Source organism: Cucurbita pepo, chromosome LG07 (genome assembly GCF_002806865.2).
Source record: "Cucurbita pepo subsp. pepo cultivar mu-cu-16 chromosome LG07, ASM280686v2, whole genome shotgun sequence".
Classification (NCBI taxonomy): Eukaryota; Viridiplantae; Streptophyta; class Magnoliopsida; order Cucurbitales; family Cucurbitaceae; genus Cucurbita; species Cucurbita pepo.
Genome location: NC_036644.1, coordinates 3504490 through 3517784, shown reverse-complemented (window position 1 = coordinate 3517784; position 13295 = coordinate 3504490). Strand labels below are relative to the sequence as shown.

Here is a 13295-nt window from a genome sequence, read left to right as displayed (position 1 = left end):
AAAAAAAAAAAAAAAAAAAAAAAAAAAAAAAAGGAAAATTATAATATTAGTGTGCTAACTTTGTTTGTGTTACAGAGAGTGAGCGTAGATTATGAATAGATATCTATCTGGGCAGGGCGGGGGGGCAGTGCAGCGCCACCCGGTCTGCAACTCACTCAAATTTCAGGCCCTTTTGACAGGAAATTAGAATGGCTAATACCATTTTTGTGAGTGAGTGAGTGAATGAGATGGGTGTCCTTTTGTGAGTGGTGGTCGTGAATGTCACTTCAATTGAAACTCAAATGTTTGTTTGTCATGTAATTTCTTTGAATTTTGGATGAAAAGGACCTAATGTTTTCAAGATCTTTCAATTTATGATCTTAAATGTGTTTTATCAGGCGTTCATGGAAACGATGTCTTCGGTTGCGCGGCAGGAATCTCGTTCTCGGCCAAACCTCAGTACTCCTTTAAACGTAAAAAGTTTTACCTGAGCATCGCCCAATGATCATAGTATCCATCAAATTTCGGAATTGCAGACGGCACAAATGAACTCTCCATCGACATACCTTTATTACGACACACGTAAAAGACTGTTGTTTCTAGTTTTAACTTAATATTAATAATACAAAGATCAGAACAAGAATTGGGAGAAATCTCACTCGCGAGTGAGTCCACCTTTCTTAGGAAATGATCATGGGTTTATAAGTAAAGAAATACCTCTCTTTGGCCTAGCCAAATGATTAACTCCACGTTTTTTTCCTCTCTGAACTTTTTTTCTTCAATCCCTTAATACTTTTTTCTTTTTCAAGAAACTCGATAATACATGTGATGTAGTCATTATTGGATGATAAAAGTCTCACATCGGGCTGATTTACGGAATGATCATAGGTTTATAATCAAATAATACTCTCTCTATTGGTGTGATGCCTTTTGGGAAGCACAAAACAAAGTCACGAGAGTTTATGCTCAAAGTGGACAGTATCATACTATTATGGAGAGTCGTGTTCATCTAATAGTCATAACAAGGAAGATAGCATGCCCTCGGCTAATGATATCTTGATTCAATTTAGTCCGATTCTTCTTTAATCCAATTTACAATTTACATAATAAAGAGAAGATAAAGTCATCCTCAATCGCCACCATACTAGTGGGGGAATTTCTTATTCTTTTAAAGGCGACATTTTTTTCACATGGGTAAATACACTAAATACAGAGTATAAGTAGATTTGACGCTATATTAATAAAAATATCCTTAAACTATACCTTTTATCTTATTTTTACACATTTGTCAAGTTTTTTTAAAACGTGGTTGTTAGGAGAGGTTTTACAATCTACCCCTCTTAGAAGCCTAGCGTTCTCATTGACATACCGTTACATGCATCTACTAGTGACCCTTCAACATTGTTCGGTGTCTGACTTTGATACCATTTGTTACAGGCTAAAATCGTAAAAGTGGACTTAGACTATTACAAATGTGTCAGAATCAGACACCAGACGGTGTGCTAGGGAAAACACTAATCCTCGAAGAGAATAGATTGTGAGATACCACATTGATTAGAGAGTTAAACAGTGTGCCGTGAGCTATCTAACTTTTGAGTAATGGGTCTATGTATTTTTTAAAAAGAATGTAAAATTAGACACAATAATTGATTCAGTATATACCCCCACTTCACACTTTTTTTTCTTTTTTTTTTTTAATTTTCTTTTTTCTTGGGATAAATGCAATGAGTTTACTTTAAATGGAATATTCTGAACAAAATAGAATTTCCAAAAGCTGTTTTTTCAGGTTATAATTTTGATAAATTCCCATCTTATTTAGAATTAAAGAGAAAAAAAAAAAGAAAAAAAGAAAAAAAGAAAGTGAGGTGAAAATAAGAGAGGCTCCCTTTGGGCTTCGCTTTTGTCCAACCCTATTGGTATATTGGGTGTGGGAGTCAACTCCTTCCTCAATATAAAACACACCAAAATGGGGCCTCCAAATATGCTTCAAACTCCCAATATTCCTAATTTTATGNCCAAATATGCTTCAAACTCCCAATATTCCTAATTTTATGCCAAAAATGCCTCTTTTTTCTCCTTTTTTTTTCATTTTAATTTGGTTCTTTTGATACTTTTTTTCATATAAAAAAAAAATTCAATGACACGAAAAATCTTATCAACAAAATCCGGTGAAGATACGGACTACCTGCATTGCACCTGAACAGAAAGACCCTATGAAACCAAGAGCTCACATCGACGCTTACAAAATCCAACTTGTACGGTCGTGAACTTATTTGAGTTAAATTCAAACAATTGAAATCTTCGTGAATTATATTGATTCATGAATTCTCTTAAAATTAATTGGGTTAAATTCAACCCATCAAAATTTATATACTCCAAAACTTTTAAAAATAATTTTTAACGTTTGAAAGGTAATACTAACACTTTACTTTTTATTAAAAATGACCCAACCAATCCGAATCCACTCTAACCAAAATTTTATAGGTAGATTTAGTTGAGTTCATTATTTAACTAGAATTGTTTGGTTCGGAAATTTTAGAACACAAACAATTAAGTAACGGCTCACAAACGATGATGTCCCACATTGGTTGGGAGAGAGCCCAAAGAAGACAATATTTGCTAGCAGTAGATCTGGGTTGTTACACAAACACTCTAAAAAATTAAACTATATTCGGTGTAAATTCAAATTCATTTGAAATGGGTAAAAGTATAGGATTTGTGTATTTTTGATGAGTAAAAAAGACATTGTTTCAAATATTCCTTCTTTTGGTAAGCAGTCAAAATCTCTTTTACTTTAGTGCCTGCTTTTAGGATGTGAATGATAGGGACAATGGTAATAAAATAAAAAAAAAAAAAAATTACAGATTTCTCCACAGCTTTTGTTTGTTTGTTTGTTTTATAAATTTGATTGATTAAGGTTGTTTGTGAGTGGGAATGTTGGTTGCATGCAAATAATATGGTGAAATTCAAAGCATAATGATTTGGGTATAGATTTTAGAAGGTCGAAAGAGAAAATGGGAGAGCTTTAAGGATTGTTTTGTGTTGTGATTATGCAGTAATGATGAGGCAGGAATAGAATGGTGCGTGGATAATGCAATGCAATGCCATGCGACGCCCCACCACGCCAGGAGTAGCTTTGTTTGGATGCGTCGGCCAAAGGGGTTTGACTACTCCCACTTCTCTTTCTTTCTATTCCCTTTCATTTTCATTAACCTTTTCAGTCACAAACAATACTTGGTGCTTGCTGCTGCTGCTGCTGCTTCCTTTTTCTTTTTCTTCTCTGCTTTTCATCATCATTTTTCAACCTCTCACCCCTATCTTCGTAATGCCCCAACCTACGATACTCTGATACCGTTTGTTGTACTCTAATACCACAACCAAATGTTCTAATACCCCATTGTTGTAACTAAACTGGAAGCAATATCCATTGTACTCACATACCCACAAACATAAATTTAACAAAGAGACACAAAGTTTTGGAGAGGAGAAGTTCCCCTGCGATTATGGGTGATTTGATTGTTGAGAATTATTGGGAGGGAGTCCCACATTGGCTAATTTAGGGGATTATTGGGGGTTTATAAGTAAAGGAATACATCTCCATTGGTACGAGGCCCTTTGGAGAAGTCCAAATCAAAACCATGAACGCTTATGCTCAAAGTGGATAATATCATATCATTTTGGAGAGTTGTGGTTTCTAACACAGCAAGCTAAGACAACTAGATATTAGGATGTCACAATCCACCCCCTTTCGAGACCCAACGTTCTTGCTGGCACTCGTCCCCTTCTCCAATCGATGTGGGATCCCCCGATCCATCCTCCTTCGATGTCCTTTCTGGCATACCGCCTCATGCCCATTCCCCTTCGAGGCCCAGTCTTCTTGCTGGCATATCGCCCAGTGTCTAGCTCTTATACCATTTGTAATAATCCAAGCTTACCGCTAGTAGATATTGTCCTCTCTTAGGTTTCCTTTTTGGGTTTCTCTTCAACATTGGTATGAAGCCTTTTGAGAAAGTCTAAAACAAAGCCACGAGAGCTTACGCTCAACGCAGACAATATCATACAAAGTGTTTACTAGTGTATCTCAATGCACTCTCCATCTTACTTGGTTTTGTTTTCTTAATCTTTTCCAAAAACAGTACAGTTTTTTATTATATTTGACATAACTGAGAAAGCAAAAGAGGTGGTAATGGAGGAATTCAGAGCTTTTTGAGACCTACTTTCGTACTATACAACATAGGTTCATCGTGGAAATTAACTAAAAAAGTAAGTGATGAAACAAAGTCGACCCCCCAAATATCATTATGTTTGCTTTTTGCCTCTCATTTATTAAAGCTTAATTGTAATGATTCAAAAACTGGAAATCTTTGTCTTAATTAACAATCATACATACACCTTATCCTTCAAAAGTCTTTGTACCCAAATTATTCTAGGACCATATATGGGTTAGCCTCGCTTTTTTAAATGTGTATACGAGTTAGGCCGAGGTCTTCTCACAACCGATTTACTTTGCTACTCATGTAACCGCTTTTCATTATCAACCTACATATCATAGGTGCTTGAGGCTCAACCTCTCCTAGGTTCCAACTTATAGTTCTCATCGTACTGTTATGGACATTGTTCTCAGATTCGCTAGTAGGGTTTAGTTAGTGTCTCTTTAGTAGGTCCCATAACGTAAAAAATTATAAAGAAGATGCTTGCCAAAACTTATCTACCTATGTGGTCCTTTACTCTCCTCCGAACAAGATGATAATTAGCGAGTGGTTTAAGATCTTGTAATTGTACCTTACGACGTTCACATAAGGCTCTAATTTGGTCGTTCTCTTTACGTTCTTTTTAGGTTCGTATATTTCATGGCCAAACTTTATCTCTACCCACTGATAATCATAAACGTACTACTACAGACCTCTATTAATTGGGGTAAGTTTACTATTAGGAATTAACAGAGAAAACCCTAATAGTCCCTCCACAAAGTATAAGTCATTATAGCCGACTACTAATAAAGCTATACAAACCCTCAATAGTTGAGGCGAGTTCATGATTAAGGGTTAGTTGGTGAACATCTAATCGTCTCTATATAATAAAAACAAACAAATTCAGGCATGAAATCAACAGGGATATAGTAAGATAATCTAATCATAGATACCTAGTTATGCTTTTGATTTCATTCAATTTCATGTTCAATTTGGCGAAATTATAAAAATCGAGCATACAATATATCTACATACTTTTCATCAGCAATACTAACTCATTTCATTCCAAATCTTTCAAATAATAATTCATGTAACATGCTCCAATAGTCTTACGAGCATTTCTTAATCTAAAATCTCGAGGTTCTACTTACTTGGTTCGAAAGCATCTTTGATCATTGGTTCGATACAAGCTTCAAATTTCTCCAATCTCTTAAATAAATTCTAAATTTATAGAAACGATACGAACCATATTAGATTGAAAATTAAACAAAAATTGTGACACCTGAGTAAAGAATGGCTACATGAATGAATCAAGATCATATTCGAATGGTGGGAATCACGAGGATAAGATTTTTCAATTATCTTGATCCTTACCTCCTTACCTCATGAAGCTAAATCAAATGAGTCAAGAATCACAAAGTTTCATCTAAATCAAATGAGTCAAGAATCACAAAGTTTCATCTAAATCAAATGAGTCAAGAATCACAAAGTTTCATCAAGATGATAGGAAGGAAAGCATAAAATATAAATAAGGTTATAAGATAAGATTGGGCAATGTGTGGTTTAGGGTTTGTCTTAAGCATAGATGTGATGTGCAATTGGACATCACAATGCCCCACAAACACACACCATTCAAACATACTTCCCTCTTTTCATTTTCTTGCCATTCTTTACATTAACATACCACAAAAACATCCGCCCCTACAATCAGGTTTGACTTGTTTATAGCGGTGGAAAACTCACTTTTGTAAATTCAAACTGTTACACTCGAATAAAGGAACTTGTATGAATGAATCAAGACTACGTTTGAATGAGAGCAGTTTTAAGGATATGATGACTAAGAAAGACTTCAAAAAAAATGAGAGTTACTACCTATACCAATAAGGTGTACCTTTATTTTCGATTACTCAATTATAGGAATTCCATGGTTAAACGTGTTTTCCTCGAAACAATTCTATGTTGGGCGACTTCTTGGATGTTTTCCTAAGATGCATGTGAGTGAGAACAAAACATGTTGGAAGGACTTGTGTTGGTATGTAAGGATAGTCTTCACTCATAGAAGCGATGAGTAGGTAATGTGCAGAGGAATGTCAAAGCCATTAAATGTCGAATTTGGATTCCGAATCCAAATATGAATTATGGGCATGAGATGCTACAAATGGTAAAACAATATCTCTTCCAGTAAGATGTGGTTCAGAGACTAACCTTCAAAGACAAACCAAGAATGAAATTGATGAGCATGTGACACCCGTGTAAAGAAAGAGTATATGAATAAACTAAAAACACATATGAATAAGAGCGGTTTTAAAGATAGAATGACTAAAAAATGCTAACATGCATGTGAGGGAGGGCAAACTAAACACCATATTTCAAAATTTAAAACAAAGGAACATGTTTAAGAAATTCAGGTCTATTTCCACCCTCTTTCCCCACAAACTAAGCGGCCCCTTAATCTCCAACATTTCATTTATCCATTCAAACGGGCTAACACAACATCCAATTCTTTTATCAAAGAATAAGCATGTGATGCTTTTTCTTTGAACTTTTGAATAACTATAATGACACCACCAATACCATTCCCCTAATTGACATCCACGCTCAAACAGTATGAATATATATATATATATATATATACAACAAATGCCCATTTTGATTGCTTGTAAATGGAAGAGAGGCAGGGAGAAAGGCTTAGTTTTTATGGAAGTTATGGGTTTTTGTTCAATGGCGTGGGGATAAGCTAGCAGTGGCAGGAACATGATGAAAAAGAAAGCCATAAAAACTCCACTTTTCGGGTTTAAGACCAAAGAATAAGCAAAAGATTTTACTAAATGAAGCTGTCTTGCTTGTTCTATTTTTGTGGGTTTATGGAAATGGGTCATATTCGTTCGGTAAGTGAAGTGGTTTCTTCCGGAGGAACCCAAAAACTCTCCATTTTGATAAACTTTACAAAAGAAATCTGTGTGTGTGGGTCAGGTGCAGAGGATATCAGAAGGGTGGAGCTGTGCGCACCACATAGACATTGAGGGGCACTGTCGGCTGATCATACCCATCTGATACACAGTGCGCATATATTAAAAACGCAATGTTATAGGCTAAAAGCAAATAAGCAACAACCAAAGCTAACCCGAGTAGGAAGAATTGACGACTAGTCACATCCTACTGTAAATATAATTTTGGTGAATGATTGTACACCCCCGTATTGACACGACATGAACAGTAAAGACCTAACTATACATGAAAGCAAGGGGTTTGAAACGAGCATGTGGCCATAGACAACACATCCTAGACAAGCATGACTAAGACATCCAACACGCGGTCCAAGCAACATGTCTTGGACCAGCGCAATGGATTATGTTGGGCCTGTTTGACCAAATGGAGCAGGCCAAAACTTGGAGATCGACCTCACACATAAAGCCCGTCAAAAACAAACCAAGGACCCAACATGAGATGTAAGGTCTAGAGACCAGACCCAAGCCCATTTAAGATAACACAGCAAATGGAGGGTGTTTGTCCATCGTCACCATCTTCTCACCAATGATGTCAACAACTGCACCACATTTATACAGACAATTTGTCTGTTAGGATCAACCAAAAGTAAAGCCCATGGATGAGAAAACAGTGAAGAATATGAAAATGAAAACCAGTTTGCGAGGAAGCATTCATGGAAAGGAATGGCATAAATAAGCATATGGCACATTTTGGATGTTGATAGTGAAGAAGTTTCCGCACCTCAAATAGCTCAAATGGGTTGCCACGACGATATACATCATTCTTCTTCCCATTATCGACTGGAAAAACTTTATATCGTATCGCTCTCCATCCAACGAGCAAGACAGCCGTGCTTCCCATTGTTACCCCTATGAAATTATATGGTGGAATATGGCCAGACGTTGCAGCTCTTATTATTAGACCAAGCTGCAAAAGACAAAGAAAAGTGATCTTTTTGTACAGTAAAAGATTAAAGAACAATATATAACGTCATAAACTTCAGAATCCATAAGATGGTCAAGATACAATCATCTTGATACTGTTATCTATAATGAGTTAAGAATAAATCATCTCAACAAGGGATGCCCGGTGTCACGGTCGCACTTTCCTTAGTAGCGAATTTGGCGATTGTATGGCACTCATTCTCAGCCTAAGTGAGTCAAACCAATTTAGGACCGCGTTGCCTACAACCGGACAACGTATGCTCTAGACTCTGGTCCCATTTTGAGAAGAAGGTTTTAGAAAACGGGGCTGAGAGATTTTGATAGAGTTTGAAAGCAAGATTGAGAGAAAGGTGGAAAACAATGTTATATGACTACAAGCAAAAGGCAACACAACGGCTTAAATAACATATAACTTTTCGGGTAAGGAGAATTTGACACTAGTTGCATCACCTATAGTACATTTTGAGGCGATTCAAGTTTGGCAGGCCTAGACGTGATTTTGCCAAACGGTCATACAAAATCTAGATGGGAGGAGTCGGCGACTAGTCACATCCCCCTAGAATACATTCTGGGGCATTTCATGTCTACCAAGCGTAGACATAATTCTGCCGAAACGTCATACGCTTAGAAAAGACTAGAAGGAAGTTATACATCATGAAAGCAGTAAAAGAAAGCGATAAAGTGATACAAGGCAAGGGTTCTGGCACGTAATGAGCACGCGGCCATGAACAACACGCCTTGGACAATTACAACCGTGATACCTAATATCAAATGATATCATAACTAGTAAAACAAGAATTCTTTCGTGATCGCAGTCTTAGTTCAACGGAGGAAACCATTACTTTTCAGGATCAAATGATATCAAAACTAAGAAGCACTGAAGGACAAACACAAGAAGGCCATAAACTTACAGGAATTCCCAAAGCCCATGATTTAGAAGCTGCAAAAACAGCCTTGGAATAACCATTTAAACCACGCCCATCCTCTCCATAACCTCCGAGAAAGTAAGCACTCAGAAACCAACCTATAACAATCCACTTTCAATGATTCATCCAGCAAAAGAGAACCACCAACAAACATTCAACTACAAATTATGGCGCAGATAAAAACATACCAGCAATAAAAGGATCCGCCGTGCGCAAAGTCTCGAAATCAAAAACAGGGAAACCATGGCTAAATCTTCCTATTGAGGAGAACAAAAGCAAAGCCAATACATCTCCACCAGCAAGCAGAGCCACATGGCTGAAGAATCACAGAACCACAGAACAATATACTAAATTCACAGATGAAACAAGAAAAAAAATCATAAAAACGCCCAAATTACCTCCATTTTCTCCATCGAGAAGACCTATCGGGCTTATCAAACTGAATGACGCCTTCCAACGGAACACTCTCATCGCCGACGAAAACCGTCTGGTCGGAGGGAGAAGAAGGCAGACTTGGAGAGTTGGAAAGAGCCTGTTTCGTCGAATCGACGGCTCCTTCCGCTTTTGAGAGGGCTATGATAAGCGGCTTCGCAGCATTCCTTCTGGGAATAAATTTAGAGCGTCGAAAAGGATTAGGGTTTGAGAATTTGAGAGAGGGAAGAGTGGTAAGGGAAAACTTGGTCGCCGGTTCGACACCGGCCGGAGCCTGGCTCAAGGGCAGCATTATCCTATGGATCACGAAAATTGATGAGTTTTTCTATTTTATTTTATTTTTTGAAATCTATTTAATGGCTTTTTTTTTTTTTTTTTTTTGAATTAATTATTTTCTTAAATATACTTTTTGTATTTTACAATAAAATTCAGCTATATAATAGAGGATGGAAATAATCCTCAATATATATTAAAAAAGCTTCTTATAATATTTAATTCTGAAAAATATGCTCCTCAAATAATATTTGTTATTTTAATATACATAATTTGAAAAAAAAAATTATGGCTCTTATAGGTTTATATTTTTATTTTTATCTTATAGGTTTATATTTTTATTTTTATATTTAAAATAAATTGGATTTTTTATGAAATTGAAATAACCACAAACGATGTCGTGGATGGACTTCAACGGTTCATATTATCCCTCTACGTCGTCATATTCTCTTAATATTCAAGGTGGTACGATATTATCTAATTAAAGCATAAATTCTTAATATTCACTATCCATGCAACATAGAACAAATTTAAGCAAAACACGCTTAACCTTGGAATTCCTATGATTATAAGTCATTCTCTATGATTATAAGTCACTGGAAAAGAAGTACATCATCACTGGAAAAGAAGTACATCCTATTGGCATAGACAGTGACTTTCAATTCTTTTGAGTTTTTCTTAATTCATCCTAATCTCAAGATTGCTCTCAGTCGGATATGATCTCGTCGAGAATCATAAGGGAAGTAAATTTTGGCTTGATCTGGTCGAGAATCATAAGGGAAGTAAATTTTGGCTTACCTTGAGATTCGAATCATTTCACAAACAAAATCAATCATGTCAAGCTTAAATGATTGGATATCATTGGATACACCCTAGGTTGGGAGAAATGGGAGAAATAAAAGACGCCAAATTTCACATACACAAAATGAACTCATCTGACAAACTATTTATGGAAGGTCAGCACATACAAACATATAATTCAAATTCTTCTTCCACCTGTTTCTTAACCACTAGGCAAAGATGATGAAGAATTCACCCCAAACGATCGCTGCATTGGCTGCCTCCTCCAACTCCTCCTTCGTGAGTCTTCTTGTTGTTATCTGTTCTTGGGCTACTCCCTGTGCTGCTGTTCGAGAAAGACCCGAACGCAGTCTTCTGCAGAACCCCGGTGGGCGACGACCCGAGCGACGAACTGTTGTCCCACCCTTCGGTCATCAGGTTTAGTATTGACGAGTTCTTCGATTCCCCGCTGTTGTTGTTCGTGCTATGAAGAACCTCTCCAAGCGGACCACCCATGGAGCTCTCCCACGAGATGGGAATCCAATTTGCCTGCCTGTTGTTTGCCTCATCCATTACATTCCCCACTCCCAATCCCATTTGAATTGGGTCGAACTCCCGCGAAGATCTCAACGGCGAGAGAGTGAGTTTCTCGTGAACGGGAGACGACGTCGAGGATCTGAAATCTGATGTAGCCATTGGGATTGATATGGATAGCTGAGTCCTATCGGATTGAAGATCGGGATTCCAGTTCGACCACGACACTGATGAGCTATCGGATTGGTTCTTAGGCCAATTGAGTGAGTGTTGGGTTTCAGCTGCTTGTTGAGAAGTAGTGAGGCCCTCTGAAGGATTGAAAGCTCTGTAAGTCATCAAAGATGAAGCCTTTTGTGAAGGGTTGAGGAGGAAATTGGAAGAGCCAGATGTAAACTCTGTTCTTGGAGATTCTTCAAAAGGGTTCTGTTTCTGAATGGCAAATGGAAGCTGTTTGAATTGTTTCATGTTCATGGAAGATGAATCATGCAACCCAACGCCGCCATTCTCTTTGTTCGTTATGAACATTCTGCAACACAAAAATTGAACCGAAATAAAAGATTCAGGGCTTGATTTGTTTGGTTATTGGGGATCATGAACAGAACAGGGCGGCAATGAAGTTTACTACCTGTTGATTTGAGGGGCGGTGGCGGAGGGAGGCGGATGAGATCCACCGCGGTTCAGGTTCTTGAAGTGATGAGTACCAGCACAAGAGATGGTGTTGGGGGAGGCGTTGCTGGGTACCGCCGTCATGGAAGGTGGAGAAGAAGAAATCAGTTTAGAGGCGGTGGTGGTGGTGGTGGTGGTGGTTGTGGCAGCGGTGGTAATATTGGAGGCTCCGGCGACGGAGTGGGAGTGGCCGGCTTGGCCTTCCACAGGCTTTCTTGAACGATGGCGGCCTCTGTTCATATGCCGTTCACAGTACTTCTGGTCAGCAACTGCGTCTCTTGAGCACCGCCATTTCTTCCCGTCGGTCCGACGGCACCTTCCCGGTTCAGGATCACTGTTATTTGAAAACCCCACATTGAAAGCTCCCCACCCCACTACAAAAAAAACCGCAACATAAGCCATTTTCTTAAGCTCTGTTTCCACGAGATCTACAGAAAAAAAAAAAAAAAAAAAAAAAAAANGCAGTGGGTCGGAGAAATCCGCCGGAAAATGTCGGAATGCCAGCAGATTCAAGCGCTTTTCTGATGGGAATGAGCAAATTAGAAGGAACATGAACATTAGCAGTAATGTATTTGTAGATCAAAGCCTGGTGTTCCAGCTCCATCCATTGAGATGGAGTGAACGGAGCTCTAACACCTATAAACCCACCGCCGTGCATGCTTCCACCGTTCAAACCTCCATAACTGCCGCCTGTAGAACACAAAATCAAAAACAAAAAACACCCAAATGCTTCAAAAACCAAACGAGGCAGAAATCAGAGCACAACAGTTGCACAAATCTACTTGGGACAGTCGGACCGACAAAACAGAGTAAAGGAAGAACCGAATGCGAGCATTGAAAGCAGAACGTACCTGCATTTCTTGGGGCGGAGGATCGGACGAAATTAGCGGAAGCAGCTGAGAGAGAAGCTGTCTTATCAAGTGGCGGAGGCTCTGCTTTCGGCGATGAAAAACAGAGCATTTGGTGATGATTTTGGTTAGAATCAGAGACAAAGAAAGAGGAATTAGATCTAAGCAAAGAAGAAGCAGACGTTTTAGGGAGCTTAGAGGCTCTCAAATCCTCCATTTCAGCTACACCGCCACTGCCAGATCGCTCCTGTTTGTGCAAAAACCCAGAAACAGAGGCAGAATCGTACCATTTCTGCTTCATTTCAGGATCTGAAGAGAAACCAGAGATATCCGATGAACCCACCACCAACCCATCAAAACCCACCGCTCCAAAATCCATACAAACACAACAAAAACAACAAAACCCACAAAACCCACAAAACCCACAAAGATTTTCCAAAGAAAAACAAGAACAGCTAAACCTCTGAACAGAGTAAACGGGACATTGATTATGTTCTTCGCCCAAAAAAGAGAGCGACCGGGTGAGGTTGAAGGAGGCACATTTGAAGATAGTTTAAGGCTTTTATTTGATGTTTATCTTTTTATTTTTAAGAGCTTCAGATTTTTCATTTTAATCTTTTTGAGAAAATAAACAAAAATAATTGGAGAGAGAGAGTAGGACAAACATGATGAACAAGACTTCCTACGTTTCTCAAACTGCAATAAAGTCAGCCAAACAAAATGATAAAAAGCGTT

The 13295-nt window shown here is 38.1% G+C and overlaps 2 protein-coding genes across 2 annotated transcripts; both read right to left on the bottom strand.

Moving 5' to 3' along the window:
- Positions 1-7238: 7238 nt before the first annotated feature.
- Positions 7239-9801, bottom strand: LOC111798280. The gene is made up of 5 exons (XM_023681332.1): positions 9426-9801; positions 9216-9343; positions 9013-9125; positions 7899-8084; positions 7239-7716 (listed from the first exon to the last, which is right to left on the bottom strand). Exons 1-5 carry the CDS (start codon positions 9749-9751, stop codon positions 7687-7689), a joined length of 783 nt encoding a protein of 260 aa, XP_023537100.1. The 5' UTR covers positions 9752-9801; the 3' UTR covers positions 7239-7686.
- A 752-nt stretch (positions 9802-10553) lies between these two features.
- On the bottom strand, positions 10554-13128 carry LOC111798211 (growth-regulating factor 1-like). Its single transcript, XM_023681222.1, has 4 exons — positions 12564-13128; positions 12174-12402; positions 11672-12088; positions 10554-11572 (listed from the first exon to the last, which is right to left on the bottom strand). The coding sequence occupies exons 1-4, from the start codon at positions 12937-12939 to the stop codon at positions 10765-10767; spliced, it is 1830 nt and encodes a 609-aa protein (XP_023536990.1). The 5' UTR covers positions 12940-13128; the 3' UTR covers positions 10554-10764.
- Positions 13129-13295: the final 167 nt, after the last annotated feature.

Coding starts and splice junctions, on each gene's coding strand:
- LOC111798280 (XM_023681332.1), bottom strand. CDS start 9,751: ATGCTGCCCTTGAGCCAGGCTCCGGCCGGTGTCGAACCGGCGACCAAG. Junction 9,126..9,215: donor GGCGGATCCTTTTATTGCTG/GTATGTTTTTAT, acceptor GGATTGTTATAG/GTTGGTTTCTGAGTGCTTAC. Junction 7,717..7,898: donor ACCCATTTGAGCTATTTGAG/GTGCGGAAACTT, acceptor AATGTGGTGCAG/TTGTTGACATCATTGGTGAG.
- LOC111798211 (XM_023681222.1), bottom strand. CDS start 12,939: ATGGATTTTGGAGCGGTGGGTTTTGATGGGTTGGTGGTGGGTTCATCG. Junction 12,403..12,563: donor CTCCGCCCCAAGAAATGCAG/GTACGTTCTGCT, acceptor TGTGTTCTACAG/GCGGCAGTTATGGAGGTTTG. Junction 11,573..11,671: donor ACCGCCCCTCAAATCAACAG/GTAGTAAACTTC, acceptor TTTGTGTTGCAG/AATGTTCATAACGAACAAAG.